The 21,337-nt window shown below is 41.1% G+C and overlaps 1 protein-coding gene across 1 annotated transcript; it reads left to right on the top strand.

The window, feature by feature from the left end:
* Positions 1 to 471: 471 nt before the first annotated feature.
* On the top strand, positions 472 to 1,979 carry LOC122011129. Its single transcript, XM_042567557.1, has 4 exons — positions 472 to 598; positions 733 to 965; positions 1,056 to 1,781; positions 1,872 to 1,979. The coding sequence occupies exons 1-4, from the start codon at positions 472 to 474 to the stop codon at positions 1,977 to 1,979; spliced, it is 1,194 nt and encodes a 397-aa protein (XP_042423491.1).
* The last annotated feature ends 19,358 nt before the right edge of the window (positions 1,980 to 21,337 follow it).

The following is a 21,337-nucleotide window of genomic DNA, read 5'->3' as shown; positions in this document are numbered from 1 at the left end:
AAACACAATTCGAAAAGAAAAATTCAACGCCAGTAGGCACGACACGGACTGAAATAAATTGGAAGCAGCACATGAAACGCCGGGCCCAAGTAAGAAGAACTAATTCGGCTCGGCTGAAGATCTCGATCAGGTTGAAGCAATTCTGATTTCCGAAGCATATGATTTGGAAAACCCAAGTCACCTAAAATCTTCTAATTCCAAAGCAGCCATCATAAATTCTTAAGTAACTATTGACTCTTACAATTCTCACTGCTAACTGCATTCACAGCACGGCGCGGCAACTCCAAAATTTTGATGTCCTTTAGAATTTCTAAGCAACTACTGACTCTTCGAATTCTGCACTTTAATTTACAGTTAACTCCTTAAGCAATCCCCACGGCAAGTTAGTATAAGTCTTCCACAGTATTGCACAAAATTCAAACAAGTTCTATGCTCTATCTCTACCACTGGCGTTGCCTGTGCTAATTAGACATGGCCACTTATCCGCAGGAAATCACCCTCAAAGTCTTTGTGAACAAGACCAAGAACTGCGTAGATTTTGTCGAATCGGACTTGGATTTCGTAGATGTTCTCCTCAGCTTCCTCACTCTGCGTGCAAGTCGATGTTGACATACCCAGTAAATTCATCTGGAGTGAAATGCCAGAAACTTAGGATTAATATCGATGAAATGGGAAAGTTATATAAATGCTCTTCCGCTACCTGCTGTCGGCTTAAATACAGTTTTTATTCAGGTCTCAAATGCGAGTGTGGTGGTGACATTAATACGTCAGTTAGTTATGATCTGAATCGAGATGATGTTAATTATGAAGAATTTCGTGGGGTATTCATCAAAGGGGCTAAATTTGTTGTTACAGATGCTCTTTGCATATCTTTGGTTGAGGACCTCATTTCGACTTTAAACAAATGTGTCAATGGTGATCGTAACCACATGGAAGTGAGATTGGTAAAGATTAAACGAGAACAGGCAAGTTTTCTTTTCCTTTCGGCGTCTTCTAATCTCTTGTCGTTCTACTTCAGCTGATGGTAATTCAATTGATAAATTTGATGCATGCAGGTTTTACGTATTCTTAAAAGGTCTCTCATTTCCGACACTCCACTAACTGATGTTTTATTGCAAAATGGAGAAGGCATCACACCCAAGTTTTCTGATTCTTTAGCTGGAAAAAAAGTTGAAAAAAAGGTGATCGATAAGGAGAAGAAGGTCTGCAAACTCAACATGGTTCTTACTCGTAACAAGGTGTTGTATGCTGTGGCGAGTCAGGACTTCGTTGATTTAATTTTCAGTTTTCTCACATTTCCATTGGGTTCTCTGAAGAAGCACTTGGGCAGTCGATTCCGGATGGGATGTCTCAATAATTTGTATGGTAGTGCAGAGCGTTTGCGGTCATCAGGTTACATGACTGCAGGCTGCGCAGAGAGACTGCTTAATCCTAAGCTTGCGCCATATTTCAACTGCAAGAATCAAGTCATTGGAGTGGAGGAGGAGAAGGAAGATCTCTACTATACATGTAACGGCTTCTGCAAACTAACCGCATTGTATTTCTCCTGCAAATCACATGGGTATTCTCCTTACCATGAGAGCAATCAGGTAACACTAGTAGATCCCAAGAGTCAACTCGGAGGAACAATTTCTTCACATGGAAGCTATTGTCAAAAATTAATGTACATGGTCACTGACGAACTGGTAGTCACCCCACTATCCCTCGAATCTGTCGTGTCATTTCACAACGAAATCGCTGATCCAATCAAGACGGCAGAGTTAAGCGTAACTGAAGCGGAGGTCAGTCTGATTGCTTCGTCTTTAATCAGTTTTGGTGCAAGCATTCTCAAGTATGAGATCTAATTGCTGCTTTTGTTGCTCTTGTTTCAGATTCTTGATGTTCTTGCTGTTGCTTTGACGTCCAATACAGCTCTAACAGACGCCTTCTTAGGAACGACTGTCGGTGTGTTTACTTCGGTGGACGTGAAGGGTGAATGATCCTCAGAAGGAGAAGAGAGGACGGGGGGAGTGGGTTGTATGAATTCCTCGTTACATTTTGTGTGATATGCTTTCGTTTAATTTTTTTGTAAGAAAATTGGCAATCAAGTTTATTTTAATATTCGTTGTTTTTTTGGATAATATTTAATTAATTTCATACTATCAAAGTTGGTATTCAATTGTCTCGGTCAAGTTTGATAGCCAAGACCTAGCAGTCTGGCTCAGTCGAGTAGTGCCACTTTCGTAAATGCTATTGTCGACTGAATTGAGCTGTTCCGATTTAGCGGATTAATTAGGCAGCCTGAGCAAGTTTGGTTCAATTTAATTTAATTAATTTTTTTGAAAAGTAAATATATATGGTCCAAGGGTATTACAAAACATGTATCTAAGGTAGCTTTTTAATTTTATGAAATATAAAATCTGAATAGCTGTCTAAATTTATAAAATCATATAGATATATGTATCATGTGTACTATCCTAAGTACCAACCTCACAAAAAGCTATTCACTATACCTTATTTTTAAAATACTTTTATGAAAAAAGTGAAATAATTCTGGTTCTGTACGATTGTCCCATATCATCATGAAAGTAAATTAGAAAACTAAAATTTACCGAAAAGATAATTCTTCATTTTTTTGTCCCATATTATTATGAGAGTGTAAATTAAAAATTCAAAGTTTACTAAAACCATAATTCTTTATTTTTTAACGAAGATTCAACTCTTATTTTACTAATTCTTTATTTTATAAATGGACCCTAACATGTTATTTTTAAATACTATCATCCATGACAGCAACTCATGATCAGACCTTGCTGTAAAAGTGTGATTGGTCAGGCTGTGAAATTTCATGTCATGGTTGGCCACATTGGTCGAACAAAGGGCGGACTAAAGTAGAAAACCAGAAAAATGAGTATTTTAAAAATAGGTGTATGATTTAAATTTAAGTTAAATCCATACATAAAAAAACATTCAAACAGCAACCAAATAGGTGACAATATTAATTTCGTTGTTAAATTAATGATGAAATATTATTTCGGTGGTTGATCTGGTTCGGAAGTTGAGTCAGACGGATCGTCGGGTGAGGTGGATGAAATATTGACGAAGTCACGACGTCCAGGAGGAGGGTGTGCTGAAATGACTTCTGTATTGACCAAGTCTTCAGAAGTCCTCTGGTCAACGCTACCTGCAGCCAGTGACCGAGTTGACCCGACCCCCGGTACCCCGATACTCGAGGCAGATCCAACGAATATATGAGTACAAGACTAAACCATAAAATAATGAAATGCGTATGGAATATGAACGAAAAACGTACCCTGGCCAGGGGACGCCCTCGGATGGGACGCGTCTAGAATTGTCGCGACCCGGAAGAGTAGATGACTCCGATCAGGCTAGAGAGAGCTAGATCTGATGATGCGGAGCTGAACGCGGCATGAAATCGGAAGACGAGCTACAGGTCAAGATAAGGCACCGACACGCAGGCTGAGAGGTACTAGCGGCACGCAGGCCGAGACACGAAATCAACAGACAGACCGAGACACTAGGTCGGCACGCAGGTCGGGAAACAAGATCGGCACACCGACCTAGACACAATGTCGACACGTAGGCCGGGACACGGGATGAGTACACAGACCGACACACGAGACAACACACATGCCGGTATACAACATTAGTACATAGACAAGAATACCACATAAGCACACAAATCGAAATATAACAACCGCACGAAGGCCGACCTACGACGATGGCTCAAAGGCCCGATCAGTGTCGAAAGTGCATAGCGGCATGGATCGGATACCGGCTCGACGTTGAAACTGTACGACAGTGCTGCTCGGACTATGACAGCAACTATGCCGTCCGCGAAGCCATGGATCGGGCGGCGGATGTGCACTGTGCGCGTGGCGTGGGTGGTCCAGCGAGCAGCAAAGGCAATCCGACGAGCAGCAAAGGCGGAGAGGGCCATCTGTCCCGACGGGCGTAGCCTGGGCTCGTAGGAGTGTGTCGCTGGCGAGAGGTGGCTCGTTGGAGTATGCTGCAGGTGAGAGGAGTGGTCGTTGGTGGCTGTCGGCCGACGTCGCAAGGAGGAAGAGGAGGAACGACGACGACGAGGGAGGAGAGGAGGCGGCGAGGCCGGTGGCTGGTGACGATGAAGAAGAAGAGGCTGTTCTGTGACCGGCATCGTGAGGAGAAGTGGCCGCACGGTGAGGAGAGGGAGAGGGGAAGAGGTGGTGGCCGGTCTCGGCTCCGGCGACGGCGTCGTACATGTGAGGAAGAAGGTCCGATTCTATGGGTTCCTCCTGGCGACGACGAGCACGAACCAAAAACAACCCCTTTCCTTTCGGTTCACGGCGACTACGGGAGGAGGAGCGTGAGAGGAACAGTGGTCGGTCGTCACCGGCGTAGCGAGGCGGATGGGGAGAGAGGAGCACCGGCCTTTCCGGCGATGGCGACGTGAGGAGCAGAGGGAGAGAGGAGAAGGTGACAGTGCATGTAAGCAGGGAGAGGAGGAGAGGAGGTGTGCCGGTCGGCGATGACGTCGTCTCCGGCGAGAAGCATGAGGAGGAAGGAGGAGTTGGCGGCTTGGTGGCCACGCACGAACGAAGCTGCGACCCCCTTTTGCATGCTACAGTATTCCCCATTTAAAATCCTAATTAGTGAAAAGACCTAAATGGTTAATTAGCTATACAAATATAATATTATTTCTACTTTAACGATGCAAATATAATACTTTCTCTATTTTAGCAACGTAATTAATATTCTGACACAAAATCTGTCCTTATTAATAAAAAACATAATTAATATCTTTAATTAGAGACATAATTAAAATTTTCTCATTAAATTAGCGTCAGAATTATATTTCATCACTAACTTAGCGACGGATAATTATTTAGCGATGGAAATAATTATCTATCATTATATTAGTGACGAAATTAAATTTTAATTGTTAATAATAGAATTAAGTCTTGTCGCTAATTTGGAATGATATTAGGATTTCATAATTTTTTTCCTCTCGCTCTCTCCTCTCCCTTCAACCGATCTCCGACGTTCGGCGTGATCTCCGATATAGAGGTAAACATCTCCCCTCTCCTCTCTAGTCAAGGTTGCGATCTCTCACCGAGGTAGAAATCAATAGGTAGAGAAAAGAAATAATATAAAGCTTTTTTTATCATCTTATTACTAAAGCCAATAGATTTATTTATACAAATTGTCCAAAATAATAATGGAAAAATTAAATAAGACATACAATCATAATAATTATAAACATAGTAATATAATATACTTGGAAATATTATTTTTACTATTTGATTCATGTCGATCTTGATTGTGTACTGTCAAATATAATAAACCTCAATTGATTGAAATCAATTAGAGATTATTTTCATTATTGTTTTTACCCCCTGACAAACTCAACGAGAATGCTTGAACGTTGAGTTTGAGTGCTAACTTGGTGAAACGTTATCTAAATAATGGCTTGGTAAATATATCAGCAATTTGATTTTCTGTAGAGATTTAAGAAACCGTAAATTGTCGAGTCGCCACACCCTCGCAAACAAAATGAAAATCAATCTCTACATGCTTGGTACGAGCATGAAAAACAAGATTTGCCACAAGATAAGTTGCTCCAATATTATCACACCATATTTTAGACGTAGCAGTTGGGAAAAAGTGTAATTATGAAAGAAGAGATTGTAGTCAAATAATTTCTGATGTCGTATTAGTGATAGCTTTATATCCAGCTTTAATACTTGAGCGAGAGACTGTAGGTTGCTTCTTTGAAAGCTAAGAAACAAGATTTCGTCCAAGAAATATAGCATATCCACTAGCAGAACGTCTATCTTCAGAAGATCTTGCCCAATCTGCATCATTGTAGGAGTGAAACATGAGTGTCAAGCAACGCAACGAGTGAGATGAGTGCCGACCGAGCGGCGAATGAGACGAGTACCCGACCAAGGAGGAAACCTGGCCGGCTAGTCGCTATGCGCTTAGCAGTGCACGCCTATAACTCGCACTAGGCGGGAGTCTGGAACGCCGACTGGGAGGTCGTTGGTCGCGAGAGTATTCTCGCTTATAACTCGCACTGGAGCGAGAGCCTAGAATGTTGATCACAAGAGCATGCTTGCTTATAACTCACGCTGAGACGAGAGTCTGGAGCCCGACCGGGAGGTCGTTGGTCGTGAGAGCATGTTTGCTTATAATTGGCACTAGGGCGAGAGTCTGGAACCCAACCGAGAGGTCGTTAGTCGCGAGAGCATGCTCGCTTATAACTCCCGCTAGGGCGAGAGTCTAGAGCCCGATCGAGAGGTCATTGGTTGTGAGAGCATACTCACTTATAACTCTCGTTGGGACGAGAGTCTGGAGCCCCGACCGAGAGGTCATTGGTCATGAGAGCATGCTCACTTACAACTTGCACTAGGGCCCAACGAGAGTCTATAATCCTAACCGAGAGGTCGTTGGTCGTGGAACATGCTCACTTATAACTCATATTGGGGCGAGAGTTTGGAATCCCGACCAAGAGGTCGTTGGTTGAGAGAGCATGCTCATTTATAACTCGAGCTGGGGTGAAAGTCTGAAATCCCTATCGAGTGATCATTGGTCGTGAGAGCATGCTCACTTATAACTCGAGATGGGGTGAGAGTCTGGAATCCTGACCGAGAGGTCGTTGATCGGAAGAGCATGCTCACTTATAACTCGTGCTAGGGCGAGAGTCTAGAACTCGACCGAGAGGTCGTTGGACGCGAGAACATGCTCGCTTGTAACTCGCGCTGGGGCAAGAGTCTGGAGCCCGACCGGGAGGTCGTTGGTCACGAGAGTATGCTCGCTTATAACTCAAGCTAGGGCAAGAGTTTAGAGGCGTGAGAGCATACCCACTTATAAATCGCGATGGGACGAGAGTCTGGAATCCCGACCGGAAATTGGTCTAGAAGCCCTATCGGGTATTGGTCTGGAAGTCCTACTGAGAATTGGTCTGGAAGACCGATCGGGAAGTACTCTGGAAGCCCGACCGAGAAATAGTCTGGAAGCCTGACTGGGAAGTAGTCTGGAAGCCCGACCGGGATGTAGTCTAGAATCTCGAGTGAGAATTGGTCTGGAAGCTCGACCGAGAGATCGTTAGCAATACTCTGATCTGAGACTAGTGACAATAGCTCGACCCTGAATAGGGGATGTGAAGCCCTGAAGTCCATAGAAACAGAGCCCATAGCAATATGAGGGAAGAGAGCCTTTATTATACCTGATCACGGAGTGGTGTCAACCGACTAAGGATCTATCTCGGTCCCTCAACTCCCGAATACCTATGGAGATAGGGGAGAAGATAATAATCTGAGCCCTGATCGTCAAAGGGAGTAAAGCCAATACAAGGGAGAAGAGTCCATAACAATAGAAGGAAGAAGAGAACCATGGGTGAAGGGAGCAGAGCTTATAGACGTAAGAGGATGCAAACTAGGTAGAGGATGCAGAGTATATAGTAGTAATAGAGTGTAGTGCCTATAGCAGTAAGAGGATGCAGAGCCCCATGGTGAAGGGTGCAGAGCCTATAACAATAAGAGGATGTAGAGCCCTATGGTGAAGGGTGTAGAGCTTATAGTAGCAAGAGGATGCAGAGCCTCATGGTGAAGGGTGCAGAGCCTATAGTAGCAAGAGGATGTAGAGCTCCATGGTGAAAGGTCCAGAGCCTATAGCAGTAAGAGGATGTAGAGCCCCATAGTAAAGGGTGCAGAACCTATAACACACCTGACAGGGGAGCTAGGCGCCTAGTCGCTGATCGGAGAGTAAGACCCCTAGCCTGTAATCAAAGAGTGAGGCCCCTAGATCCTGATCGGGAAGCTGTACTACGAGTTACTGATTGGGAAACTGTGCCCCTAGTGTCTGATCGGAGAGCTGTGCCCCTAATGTCTGATCGGGGAGCTGAGCCCCTAGTGTCTGATCAAAGATTGAAGGCCCTAGTCTTTGATCAAGGAACTAGGACCTTAATCTTTTATCAAGGAGCTATAGCAGATCCTATAATCATAAAAAGGGAGCAGAGCCCGTAACGTACCTGATTGAGGAGTCATGCCAACAACTGAGGGTTTTTCTCGATCCTTTGACTCCTGAATACTCGTGCAGTCAGGAAAAAATATAATGGAAAAACTAACTTGTCGGCCAACTAAAGCTACAACTCAATCCCTCGACTCCCGAATACTCGTGGAGTGAGGGTAGAAGATAATATGTACGTCAGGATCCTCCGAAACTGTGATTATGGCAGAGAACCTCCCGACGTTATCCATCTTCATGTTCTAGAATAGGTGGAGAAGATTCCCATAGATGGCACCTAATTGATCTTATCCGAAATCTGAGTCAGACATACCACCGGGTGAGGTGGATGGAATGTTGACCGAATCACGACGTCCTAAAGAGGGTATGCTGGGATGACTTCTATATTTAGCAAGTCATCATAAGTCCTTTGGTCAACACTACCTACAGCCAGTGACCGGGTCACCCCGGTCCCTGGTACCCGATGCTCAAAGCAGATCTAACAAATATATAAGTAATAGACTAATACATAAAATAATGAAATGCGTATAGAATTTGAATGAAGGACGTACCTTGGCCCAGGGGGGGTGCCCTCGGGTGGATCAGTGAGCTGGTCAGGACGTTACTTGAATTGTCGCAGCCCGAAAGAGTAGATGACTCTGAGCAAGATGCAGAGCTGGATCTGACGATGCAGAGCTGGACACGGTGGCACGAAATCGGATGCGACCTCAGTACGCAAGCTGAGATATGACATCGGTACGCAGGCCGGGATAAGACATCGACACGTAGGTCGGGAGAAGATATCGGCACATAGGTTGAGATAAGACATCGGTGCGCAGGCCAGGATACAAGGGTGGTACGAAGGCCGGAACATAAAAACATCGCACAACTCAAGTCAGAACATAATGACAACTAGGGCTCAGGGGCCCGATCGACATCGGAGGTGTACGACAATGCGGATCGAGAGCTGGAGAACCAGACTGACGGATTGGAAGGCGAAAATGTCGAGTGATCAAATCTGATGGTGGGGGCCCCAGCAACGACGCCGGTGGCTAGGGATCACTCACCGGTGGCTGTGGAGCGAATGAATACGCTGGACGGCAAAAGTGCGGCCGGCGGTGTGCCTGACCGACGATGGTGGCTAGCCGCAGCGAAGGAGAAGAGGTAAAGGCAGCGACTGTGTGGAGTACGATGTCGTGTGATGAAGACAACGAGGTGGCCTGCTGGGAGTGTCACCGGTAGTCGAAGGCCTGTCCGACAATGGAAGCGGCGACTTGCGTGTGGGGCGAAGCGTCTGGTGGGCCACAAGGGAGATGGCGAGCACCCACTGGCGGCAGCTTGGCCTTAGGAGAGAGAGAGGGGGAGGAGGCAGCATCCTTGCGTGGGTCCATGAGGCGGTCGTGGTGTGAGAAGCCGAAGGAGGTGTCAGCGAGCGTGGCTGCGGTGCCGGGTGGTTGCTGGCGAGCAAGACTACGATGCGTAGAGAGGGAGAAGGGGAAGGAGGCGGCTGCTAGTGTCGACGGTGACTAGAGGCAGTGCGTGTGGAGAGGAGGCGGCAGGGAGGTGCAACGCCAAGAGGGAGAAACGACACTGACGGTGCAAGTCCAAAGTTGTTGGTGTCGAGAAGGAAGCAGGCCGCCAACGTCGGAGATGGCCGGCCTTGGAGGTGGTCAGCGTCACAGCGAAGGTGCCCTCCTCTCCTTCGTGGCGGCGAAGTAGAAAAACCCATGCCAAAGCCTCCCCTTTTCCTTCACGTGAATAGTGCCCTAAAAAAGGGTGCTACAGTAAAATGACCAAAATACCTCTACCCTCTCTACTTACCACATCAGTCATTAAAGAGACATTGAAGGATGTGTTTGTAACTGCCATGTCCTTTAATGTTAGTAAATATCGCATGTTAGAAACTTGGAAGGTTGGTAGCTTAGCGACTTGACTAGCTGGAAGGTCGGTAGGTCCGGAGATCAAGAAGATTGACAACTCAGCAGGTCAACAAATTGGACCAACTTAGAAGGTCGGAGATTGTTGATATGCCACGTGAAGGTTATGTTGACCAAGTCTTGAAGAGCACCACATGGTCCTGTATTGACCGAATCTTAACCCTATCACATAGCTTTCTAGTTGACCAAGTCAAGGATCCACCACATAAACCCCTTACCTCTATATCAATCACATTATACATGGAATTTTCTTGCTACATATTCATATCATAATCCATGTCATCCAGTTATGTCAACACATGTGACCATTGAGGGTTGAGTTACGATAGATGTAACAAATGTAGCTTTAATCCTATGTTGATATGATTGAAGGATCGGATTGGTTATATATACATTTTGGTAATGACAATAATTTGGAGCTCATAAGGTTATTTTTGTAAAATATACTTATAAGGTTACACGTATAGTCCAAGTAAAAAATTGTTAGGTCATTAATCCAACATTGGGCATATATGTGATATAATTATGTATTGCGAGTTATCTTTGGTTAAACTCTATTAAAGGTAATAAATTAAGTTCACGTACGTATTTGAGTTTTAATGTATCTAATAGGGAATGCCCCTTTATGTGTAGAGACTTAAGGGGTAATTTTTATTTCGATGATGGACTAAAATAGAAAATACTAAAAGGATAACTCTAATAGGTTTCCTATAAATAAGGGATTATGGTCCTTGGATTACAAGATTTGATTGATTAGTTCATTGAATAAGTCTATTTTAAACCATCAACTATTCTCTTCCATATCCCATGATTGGAGAGTGCTAAATCTACTCACTTTCTACTGATTCATAGGATGGATTTTCTAGATTGATTAGTAGAGATATACTATAGAGAGACCATCAAACTTTATGGTACATCTAAGAATCATATCAAATAGAGATCTATAATTCACATCATTGTTTAGTAGATCATGAGTATAGAGCTCTATTTTTCTACCACTTTTCATGCTCAGATAGACTGATAGTCTGAGCGCATTATACAGACATTAGAAGATTTGCTGATAGTGTGCGTTATGAATTTTCGAGATAGTTGATTTATCTACAATTGACAGCTATGTGGGAGAAGCAGAAGCATGGTGAACTCATAACCCACAGAATCATCATTTTCTATTTGGAAGTGGATCATCATATAGTTTTATAAGGGAACCTTTAATCCCTTACGGTTGGAAATTTGTTCATAATATTAGGAAATTATGATATATGAGTATGCTGCTTAGTTGTTATCCGTAGTTGAGGATCCTTGAGTTTGAGAAGTAAATTTGACTAAATTTTTATTAGTGGGGGACAATGTAATATACGACATATAAAAAATAGTGTTATCGGTGAAATAATTTTATTGGATTTATTGATTTTTTTTAAAAAAAAATCAGGATTTAAACGGAGTCCATAAGACACATTTTAAGGAGATGGATCATAGGAATAGGAGAAAGTCGGTTTAGAGTAGGGTTTAGAGTTTAGGGTACCTATCTATTTAAGATAAGAGTTGACTAAAATTATTAATATAAAATTAGAATTAAAACCCTAAGTTTTAATTCTCTCCTACTATTCCTCCACTGATCCCTTCTATTCTCCCCGATTTCCACTGTCGCTCTCTTTCCCCTTCTCCTCCTGATTCCTAACTTCGCCGCATCTCTCTTGTGTGACCTAGCTGTGCCGCTCCAATCACCGATGTTGCAACCCTTGATGCGCCACTGATCACCGACGCCATTTGTTGCATAGTCCAAGAAGTCGCAGGTCGTACCCTAGTTTCCTGTCATCGTCGCCCCATTCGACCGTGTCGATCAAGTCACCGGATGTGGTGAGAGCCACATATTTCCTCTTCACCGCCACTCTCAAGTGTGTCTAGTCGTCGTTGTGTGCTTTGGTTGTCACCATCAACCTTTTCTCCTCTGGTTGTGCCAAGCCAGTCAATCCTTCTCTGGTCACGAGCAAGAAGCTACTGGTCTTTCCACGCGTCGTTGCCTTTCCTTTGTGTGAGGCTAGGCTGCCACCGTCAATGCAGCCTTCCACCCTTGCGGCCACGGTTGGTCAGTTGGTTTGCCGGCAGCCCAACACACCATTATCACGCACCAACCTCCAAATGCATTATCGGTGATGTGTACGTCGCTATGAACAACCGATGGAAAAGAGAGGAAATCTTAGTTAACAAAATTCTTCCCTTAGGTAATGTTCATTCACAGATTTGGGGTTTGATTGGTAGAAATTGATGTAAATAGTAATTAACTAATTGGATGAGTAGTTAGGTTAATTACTTAATTGACGGATAATCTGTTTTTGATACAAATTTAGTTAGATCATGGATGATATTATGGTTAAACCTAATCTAATCATTAGGATAGATTAGATTAAGGTTAATGATAGTTTGATCAAATGTAATCAAGAAAATTAGGATTAATTGAAGTTGGTCATTAATTAAGGTTAATTAATAGTTATTTGATTAGGGTTTTACCTAATTAGTTTATGGATTCAGTGTAGCTTGTTGTTTTCTTATGTGGTTAGCTAAATTATAGATTATGTAATCATAAGACTTTCATTCGAGATGAGCATCTCGATGTGGAATTAGTTGGAATGATCTACGACAAAGGCAAGTACTTCTTCCTTAGCCTCTATAGTTAAAGCTGTCAGACGGGTCAACCCATGATGGGGCGGGTTGGCCAGTGGCGGGCCAGCCATTTGGCGGGGCAGGGCAAGCCAACTTGGCGGGTTGGGAAATTTCTAACCCAACCCAATTCAAGGCGGGTCGCGGGTTTGGCGGGCCAACCCGTGGGCCTATCAATTTTTTTTTAAAAAAAAAATTAAAAAATAGTTCATATCTTCAATATTTTACTTCAAAAATGTTTCATCAATCAAATGTATTTATAAATATGTATTTTTAATATAAATAGACACAAATAAGTACTTATGTTGGATCAAAAGTACTATTTTTATTTTAAAATTATAACAAAAAAAGATAATAAATTGGTATAAAATTGTGCAACAAAGAGGAATAGGAATTAGGACTCCTGACTATGTGTCGAGCATTTTAGATCAGTGGTTGTACGTTCATAAACGAATCAAATAAGAAGGTCATCTAGTTTGGGTACACATACCAAGCTCTTCATTGTACATAATGTATGCTTCAGATTTATCCCATAAAATGAATCAAATAAGAAGGTAATCTACTTTTAAGATTAATCGACTTTAAAGTGTGCATATAAATTTTTATAACTTTTGTCTATCACACTCAACTTCACAAGTATGGGATTTTTCTAATTAGTATTCCTCTCTACGAAGAAGATAATGAAATGCTACAATTTAACCCCTGGTACTCTCGCAGTTGCAGCATTGATTACTGATCTTAACTACTTACATGAGTTTCTCAACCCGCGGGCCAACTCAAGCCCATCGCGGGCTGACCCACGTGGGTCGCGGGCCTAGGCGGGTCAGCTCGCGGCGGACTTGGGTTGATAAAATTTTAACCCAACCCGCTTAAATTGTTTAGTGGGATGGGCCAACCCGACGATCTCAACCCAAATTGACGGCTCTATCTATAGTTTATTGAATTTAGTGTATGGATTATCAGATGGATTAAGTTGCTTTATCTTGACTCTACTTATATTTTATCTGTATTTGATACTTATATGCTTGATTTTTGAGATGATCTCTTTATTGTCTATACAGTGTCACTATTTGATATTCCTATTTTGTAGGGTACACACGTGTATGGTGTACGATAGAAATTTGCATTAAAATTATTTATATATAGTAGCGTACACACGTGTATGGTGTGTACTATCGGAGTTATCATGATGATTATGCATATGCTAGTGTGTACATGTGTATAAGTGTTGCTACATATTGTATATGTTGTTGGTAGATACTTGTTAGATCATTTCATACAGTTATAGGTGATAGGTGAATCATGTATTCTTGATATACCTATATTATGTGTACACATGTGTCTGATATGTATTATTGGAAGTATCATATTGATTATACCCTTGTTGCATGTGCATACATGTTTGCATATTTTATTGGTAGTATCTTGTTGTTTATACTCAGGTTGTATGTATGTACATGTATGATGAGTATTATTGGAGGTATCTTATTGATTAAACATGTGTTATAGTGTGTGTACGCGTGTCTGGTGTGTACTATTGAAGATATCTGGTTGATTATACCTATGTTGAGGTGTTCACACATATCGGGTGTGTACTATTGGAGGTATCATGTTGATTATACCTATACTGTGTATGTATACGTGTCGAGTGTGTACTATTGGAGATATTATATTGATTATAACCATGTTGTGTGTGCGTCAGGTGTGTACTGTTGGATGTATCATGGTGATTATACCCATGTGATGTGTGCACACGTGTCTGGTGTGTACTATTAGAGGATCATGTTGATTATACCTATGTTGTAGTATGCACACGTGACTAGAGTGTACTAAAGGTGTTGTTACTTACTGTATATATTGTCTGGTACACATTTGTTCGATCTTATCATATATATAGATATATGTGATTGATAGATCATATTTCTGGATATACATAGGTCTATCATGCTAGATATGATTATATACCAGTGTATAGAGTTTGTATACTCCTGTTGATATAGTCGGTTACTTAGTAAGTAACACTACACTATGTTGTTATGTGTATATCCTATCAGTCAGGGCTCTCTCCCCTTATAGGTTGAGGTCTGAGTCAGTCAATAGTGATTATTATATACTTGGATTTGCATGTATCCTTTCGACCAAGGCTCTCTCCCATTGTAGGATGAGGTCTGAGCCAGTCGACAATGATTGTTATACTTCTGGACTAGCATATAGCTTGTCAGTCAGGGCTCTCTCCCGTTATAGGTTAAAATTTGAGTTAGTCGACAGTGATTATTATACATCTAGACTTGCATGTATCTTATCAACCAGGGCTCCCTCTCATTGTGGGTTGAGGTCACATCCCATTGATGTTGGTTGTTATATCCTAGGTTATCCACGGATTATCTATGGTAGAGTGGTCTCATGCAACTCGTAGCTAGATAACTACATCTTGTCTACCGATGAGTTATCTGTGGTAGAGAGGTCTCGCGCAAACAAGGACCCTGACATTTTAGACTGCCCACAAGTTATCTGTGGTAGAGTGATCTCAAGCAGTCCCTAGCTAGATAGCTAGATGTCTTGGTCATTTATATTGCTTGTGGTGGAGCGTTGCTCCCATATATAATGGTTAGCTTGTGGTCGAGCGTGGCTCTCATATATGATAGTTTGTTTGTGGAGCATTGCTCCCACATCTGATGGTTTACTTATGGTGGAACATTTCTCCCACATACAATGATTTGCTTGTGGTGGAGCGTTTCTCCCACATACGATGGATTGCTTATAGTGGAACGATGCTCCCACTTATGATGTATTCTTGTGGTGGAGCGTTGCATTCACATATGATGATCTATTACTATTATATGTATTGACACATGCTTAGGCTTTGTGGTATCCATGTTGATCATTATCTGGCTCTGCTCTTTGCTTTATTTGTAGTTGAGTAGGTTGCTTATGTTACATATGCATGATGCATTTATTGGAGATTTTGCCATGATTCATACATGTGTATTTATCATATATGGATATACTATCATATATATTATCCAAGTGTTATGAGCAGATCTGTTGCTGATCCCTAGTGATTTATTGATCCTTATACCATGTGTGTTAGACCGATATTGGCATGTGTGTTTATCATATTATATATGATCATAGTCTTATTTTACTAGTGAGACTGTATACTTTAATCACCTTATATATTTGTCTATGCACTACCATTTGTCTATTACCCACTGAGTTATCCAGACTCACCACCCCTTATACTGGTTTCCTTTCGCCAAGGTGCAGGTAGAGAATTTATGACATTGCTTAGAGGATCATGCCTACCAGCCCCACATCACATCTAATATCAACTTTCTATGCTATTTCATATTGCGCTATTTTATTTGGTCTTGGTATAGTGTTATGTTGTCTTGTTTATGGTTTTGAGACTCATGACCACTTTTATTCATTTTCGGGTGTTATTATGGTTTAAGTCATGACGGTATGCAATCAGTTTATTATTTTACGTGTTTTGTGTTTATATTAGCCGTATAGGCTATGTAGCTTTATTTTCTTCTGTTGTACTTCTTTTTCAGCCATGTGCGCTGCCTATATAACTGCGTGGTTATGATTATTTTCAGTCGTGTGGGCTGCAAATAAAATTACGTGGTTGTGTTTGTTTCCCAGCCGTGTGGGTTGTCATTTATTACACTTATACAGCTGAGTGACTATGTATTCAGGTTTAATTTATCACTGTTACAGGGGAGATGCATGGTTCCTGTTGGTTGCTACTCAGAAAACCTAACTGTTCCACTATACAAAAAATTTTGTACAAAGGTCTGAACCTTCTCCTAACTACCATGTGTTCTTTTAAATTAAACTTGGATCGCCTGCGGAACTTAACATGTTTGATCCAAAGTTTAATTTATTTGTTCTTTTAGGTTTAGACTTGGATCTCCTGCGGAACTTAACACGTTCGATCCAAATCACCTAGGTCACGAAAACAATTAAATATCTATTTCCAAAATCGGCTTCCAGTACTGCATGGCGAGGCACATAGCCTTCTTGGATATGGGAGCAACCACCACCGACTAAACAAAGCCTTTTAAGGAAATTAAATATTTAACCTTCCCATAGTAACCCTAGGTTAACCTATAAGAACAATCAAATCACAAGGAAAAGAAAAATAAAAGAACACAACATCGAAAACTAATTCGAAAAACTAGAATCACATGCCTCTTGTATTTGATATTTTTACAAAGAAATAAAACTAGTATGATGCGGAAATTTAATACTAGTATACCTTTTCTTTTGCAAGCAAAAACCTTTAGGTCTTCTACCGTATTCCTCTTCTAACCTCGGACGTTGTGTGGGCAAAGATCTTCCGAAATGAGAAACCACCAAAGCACCTTCTTCTCCTCCTTGCAAGGTTCGGCCACAACAAGAGCACCTCCAAGGATCAAGAGATTCAACCACCACAATGCTCCAAGGGATGCAATCTTTCTCTCCTTCTTCTCCAAGCTAGAATCCGGCCACCACTTGATCTCCAAGAGAGAAGAGAGTTTCGGCCACAAGGATGGAGAGAAGAGAAAGGGAAGAGCCGGCCACACCAAGGAAGAAAAGAGGGAGAAAAATAATAGAGGTTGTTCACCATGAAGGCACCCAAAACCCCCTCTTTTATAATCCTTAGCTTTGGAAAATAAGGAAATTTAATTACAATAAAATTTCCTTAATTTTTCTTGACATGAATTAATTAAGAAAAATTAAATAAAATTCCCTAATAGATTATGTCATGGACGACCACCTCATGGAAGAGCAAACAAGGTAATTTTCAATCAACCAATTAAAATTCCTTATTTGTTTCTGGAAATTTTTAAAAAATAAAATTTCCTTTTAAAATCCCTTCATGGTTGATGAAAAGAAATTTCTATAATTTAAATTTTTCAACATGTGAATAATTTATAAAGAAGAAAAATAAAATATCCTTCTAATCTACAAATAAGAAAAGAGATTTAATCTCTTTCTTTAATCTTTTGTAGAAACTTATAAAAGAGATATTTTAATTTTTAATCTCTCCAATAAATTATATCTTCCACATAAGAAAAATTTAAAATTAAAATTCTTTTCTAATTTAATATGGTCAGCCACCTAAGCTTGGGTTTAAGCTTGGGTCGGCCACCCATGGATCAAGGCTTGGCCAGCCTTAGCTTGGTCCTCAAGCTAGCTTGGCCGACCCCTACAACATGGGTATGAAGGTGGGTATAGGTGGGTATAGTACTCTATAAATAAAAGTCTACGATAGGGACCGAGAGGAGGAATTGGTTTTGGTCTCCCGATAAAATTAAGCATCCCATGTTCGCCCTAAACACACAACTTAATTTTATCAATAATAATTCATTCCACTAGAGAACTATTATTGAACTACCGCACCAATCCCAAATTATATTTTTGGGCTCCTTCTTATTATGAGTGTGTTAGTCTCCCTGTGTTTAAGATGTCGAATGCCCACTAATTAAGTGAGTTACTGACAACTCATTTAATTAATATCTTAGTCCAAGAATAGTACCACTCAACCTTATCATCATGTCGGACTAAATCCACCTGCAGGGTTTATCATGACAATCCTTATGAGCTCCTCTTGGGGACATTATCAACCTAGATCACTAGGACACAGTTTCCTTCTATAATCAACAACACACACTATAAGTGATATCATTTCCTAACTTATCGGGCTTATTGATTTATCAAACTAAATCTCACCAATTGATAAATTAAAGAAATAAATATCAAATATATGTACTTGTTATTATATTAGGATTAAGAGTACACACTTCTATAATAACTGATGTCTTTGTTCCTTTATAAAGTCAGTATAAAAGAAACGACTTCTGATGGTCATACCCAATATACTCTAAGTCTACTAGTGTAATTATATAGTTAAGATAAACTAATACCTAATTACACTACGACCTTCCAATGGTTTGTTCCTTTCCATATTGGTCGTAAGCTACTGTTTATAATTTATAAGGTACTGATAACATTATTTTCTGTATTTGACACCACATACTATGTTATCTACAATATAAATTAATTGAACAACTACAAATAAATGTAGATAATTTGATCAAATGTGATTCTTTATTCAAAATAAATGTTTACAAAAGCTTAGGCTTTCAGTATACACTCTAACAATCTCCCACTTATACTAATGACTAAGCTGCCATATCTACTGTCATACATCTGATTCTCATCCCCTCCACATGTCGATCGAAAGCTTTTGCTGGAAGGGCCTTAGTGAAAGGATCTGCCAGGTTATCTGCTGATGCAATCTTGGCGATGACAACTTCTCCTCGCTTCACGATATCTCGTATTAGGTGGTACTTGCGCTCTATATCCTTACTTGCCTTATGAGCTCTTGGTTCCTTCAAGTTTGCAACTGCACCGCTATTATCACAATAAATTGTGATGATTTTGGGCAAACCAGGAATCACATCTAAGTCCATTAGAAAGTTCCTGAGCCATACTGCTTCTTTAGCTGCCTCAGAGGCTACTACATACTCAGCTTCCATGGTTGAGTCCGAAACGCATTTCTGCTTAACACTCCTCCATGCAATGGCTCCACCTCCTAAAGTAAACACATAGCCTGATGTAGATTTACTATTGTCTCTATCCGATTGGAAATCTGAATCCGTGTAACCCACAGGGAACAAATCGTCAGCTTGGTAAACTAGCATATAATCTCTAGTCTTTTTCAGGTACGTTAATATATGCTTTACAGCAGTCCAATGTCCTTGTCCAGGGTTACTCTGATATCTGCTAACCATGCCCATGGCAAAACAGATATCAGGTCTCGTACACAGCATTACATACATAAGGCTTCCTACAGCCAAAGCATAAAGAACTGCTTTCATGTCCTCTATCTCCTTTGATGTCTTCGGAGACATCTCTTTAGATAGAGCTACTCCATGCCTAAAAGGTAAGAAACCTTTCTTGGAATTCTGCATGCTAAAATGAGCAAGGATTGTATCTATATATAAAGCTTGGGACAGACACAACATTCTTTTCTTGCGATCCCTTATAACTTTGATCCCAAGAATGTGTGCACAATCTCCTAAGTCCTTGATATCAAATTGTTTGGACAACCATACCCTTACGTCCGATAATACCTTGACATTGTTGCCAATTAAACAAATATCATCTACGTATAGTACAAGAAATACCACTACGTTTCCGTTACACTTCTTGTATACACAAGACTCATCCGGACACTGAATAAATCCATATGACTGGATTACTTCATTAAACCGGATGTTCCAAGACCTCGAAGCTTGCTTCAGTCCATAAATGGACCGATTGAGCTTGCACACTAGATGCTCTTTGCCTTTTTCAATGAACCCTTCTGGTTGCTTCATATGGATGTTTTCTTCAAGACTGCCATTAAGGAAAGCTGTCTTGACATCCATTTGCCAAATCTCATAAATCCATATGAGCGGCAATGGATAAGAGTATCCGGATAGACTTAAGCATGACTACCGGTGAAAAGGTCTCCTCATAATCGATTCCCTCTTTTTGAGTGTACCCTTTCGCAACAAGCCTAGCTTTGAAGGTTTCTACCTTCCCGTCTGTCCCTCTTTTCCTTTGGTAGATCCACTTGCATCCAATGACTTTTACACCATCAGGTGATTCTACAAGCTCCCAAACCTTATTAGAGTACATAGACTCTATTTCAGAATTCATTGCCTTTTGCCAAGATGCTGCATCTATATCTTGGTGTGCTTCGTCATATGTTCGGGGGTCAGGTTCATGTTTACCCGGGATCAAGTCCGAATACTCTCCCAAAAACATGAATCTCTCAGGTTCCCTCACAACTCTCCCACTACGACGAGGCACCGTCTGTAGTTGTGTATCATGTGTGACACGTGTTGCAGTCTCTTGTGGTACTTCATCTTGTACTGTTGGTACTAAAGTAGACGTGTCCTCTCAAAGTTCTTCTAGAACAACTTTGCTACTGGGCTTGTGATCCATTATATAGTCTTCTTCTAAAAACTGGGCATTGGTGCTAACAATGACCTTCTGGTCTTTAGGACTATAAAATAAACCACCTTTCGTTCCTCTGGGATAACCCACAAACACGCGAACTTCTGTACGGGATTCTAACTTATCAGCATATGGTTTCAGCACATGTGTTGGACTATCCCAAATCCGAATATGTCTTAGACTAGGTTTTCACCCATTCCATAATTCTGTGGGAGTAGAAGAAACTGATTTAGAAGGTACTAAGTTCAGAATGTGCGCTGCTATTTCCAGAGCGTATCCCCAAAACGAATTTGGTAATTCTGAATAACTCATCATCGATCTAACCATCTCCATAAGAGTTCTATTCCTTCGTTCTGCCACACCATTCTATTGGGGTATACCAGGTGCGGACAATTGGGATTGAATCCCGGCCTCTGATAAGTAATTCCTAAACTCTCCTAAGAGGTATTCGCCACCACGATCAGATCGTAGTGTCTTGATACTTTTACCTAGTCGTTTCTGCATATCAGCCTTGTACTCTTTGAACTTATCAAAGCACTCGGACTTGCAGCGCATTAGGTAAATGTATCTGTATCTTGAATAATTGTCTATAAAAGAGACAAAATATTCTAAACCACCTCTCTCCTGGATAGACATAGGACCACACAAATCAGAATGAACCAATTCTAACACTTCTTTGGCTCTATACTCATTGGCCTTAAAAGGCCTCTTGGTCATTTTACCTTCCAAGTAAGATTCACAAGTTGGAAAATTTTCCA

This window comes from Zingiber officinale, chromosome 8A (genome assembly GCF_018446385.1).
Source record: "Zingiber officinale cultivar Zhangliang chromosome 8A, Zo_v1.1, whole genome shotgun sequence".
Lineage (NCBI taxonomy): Eukaryota > Viridiplantae > Streptophyta > Magnoliopsida > Zingiberales > Zingiberaceae > Zingiber > Zingiber officinale.
This window is presented reverse-complemented; position numbering and strand designations above follow the sequence as displayed.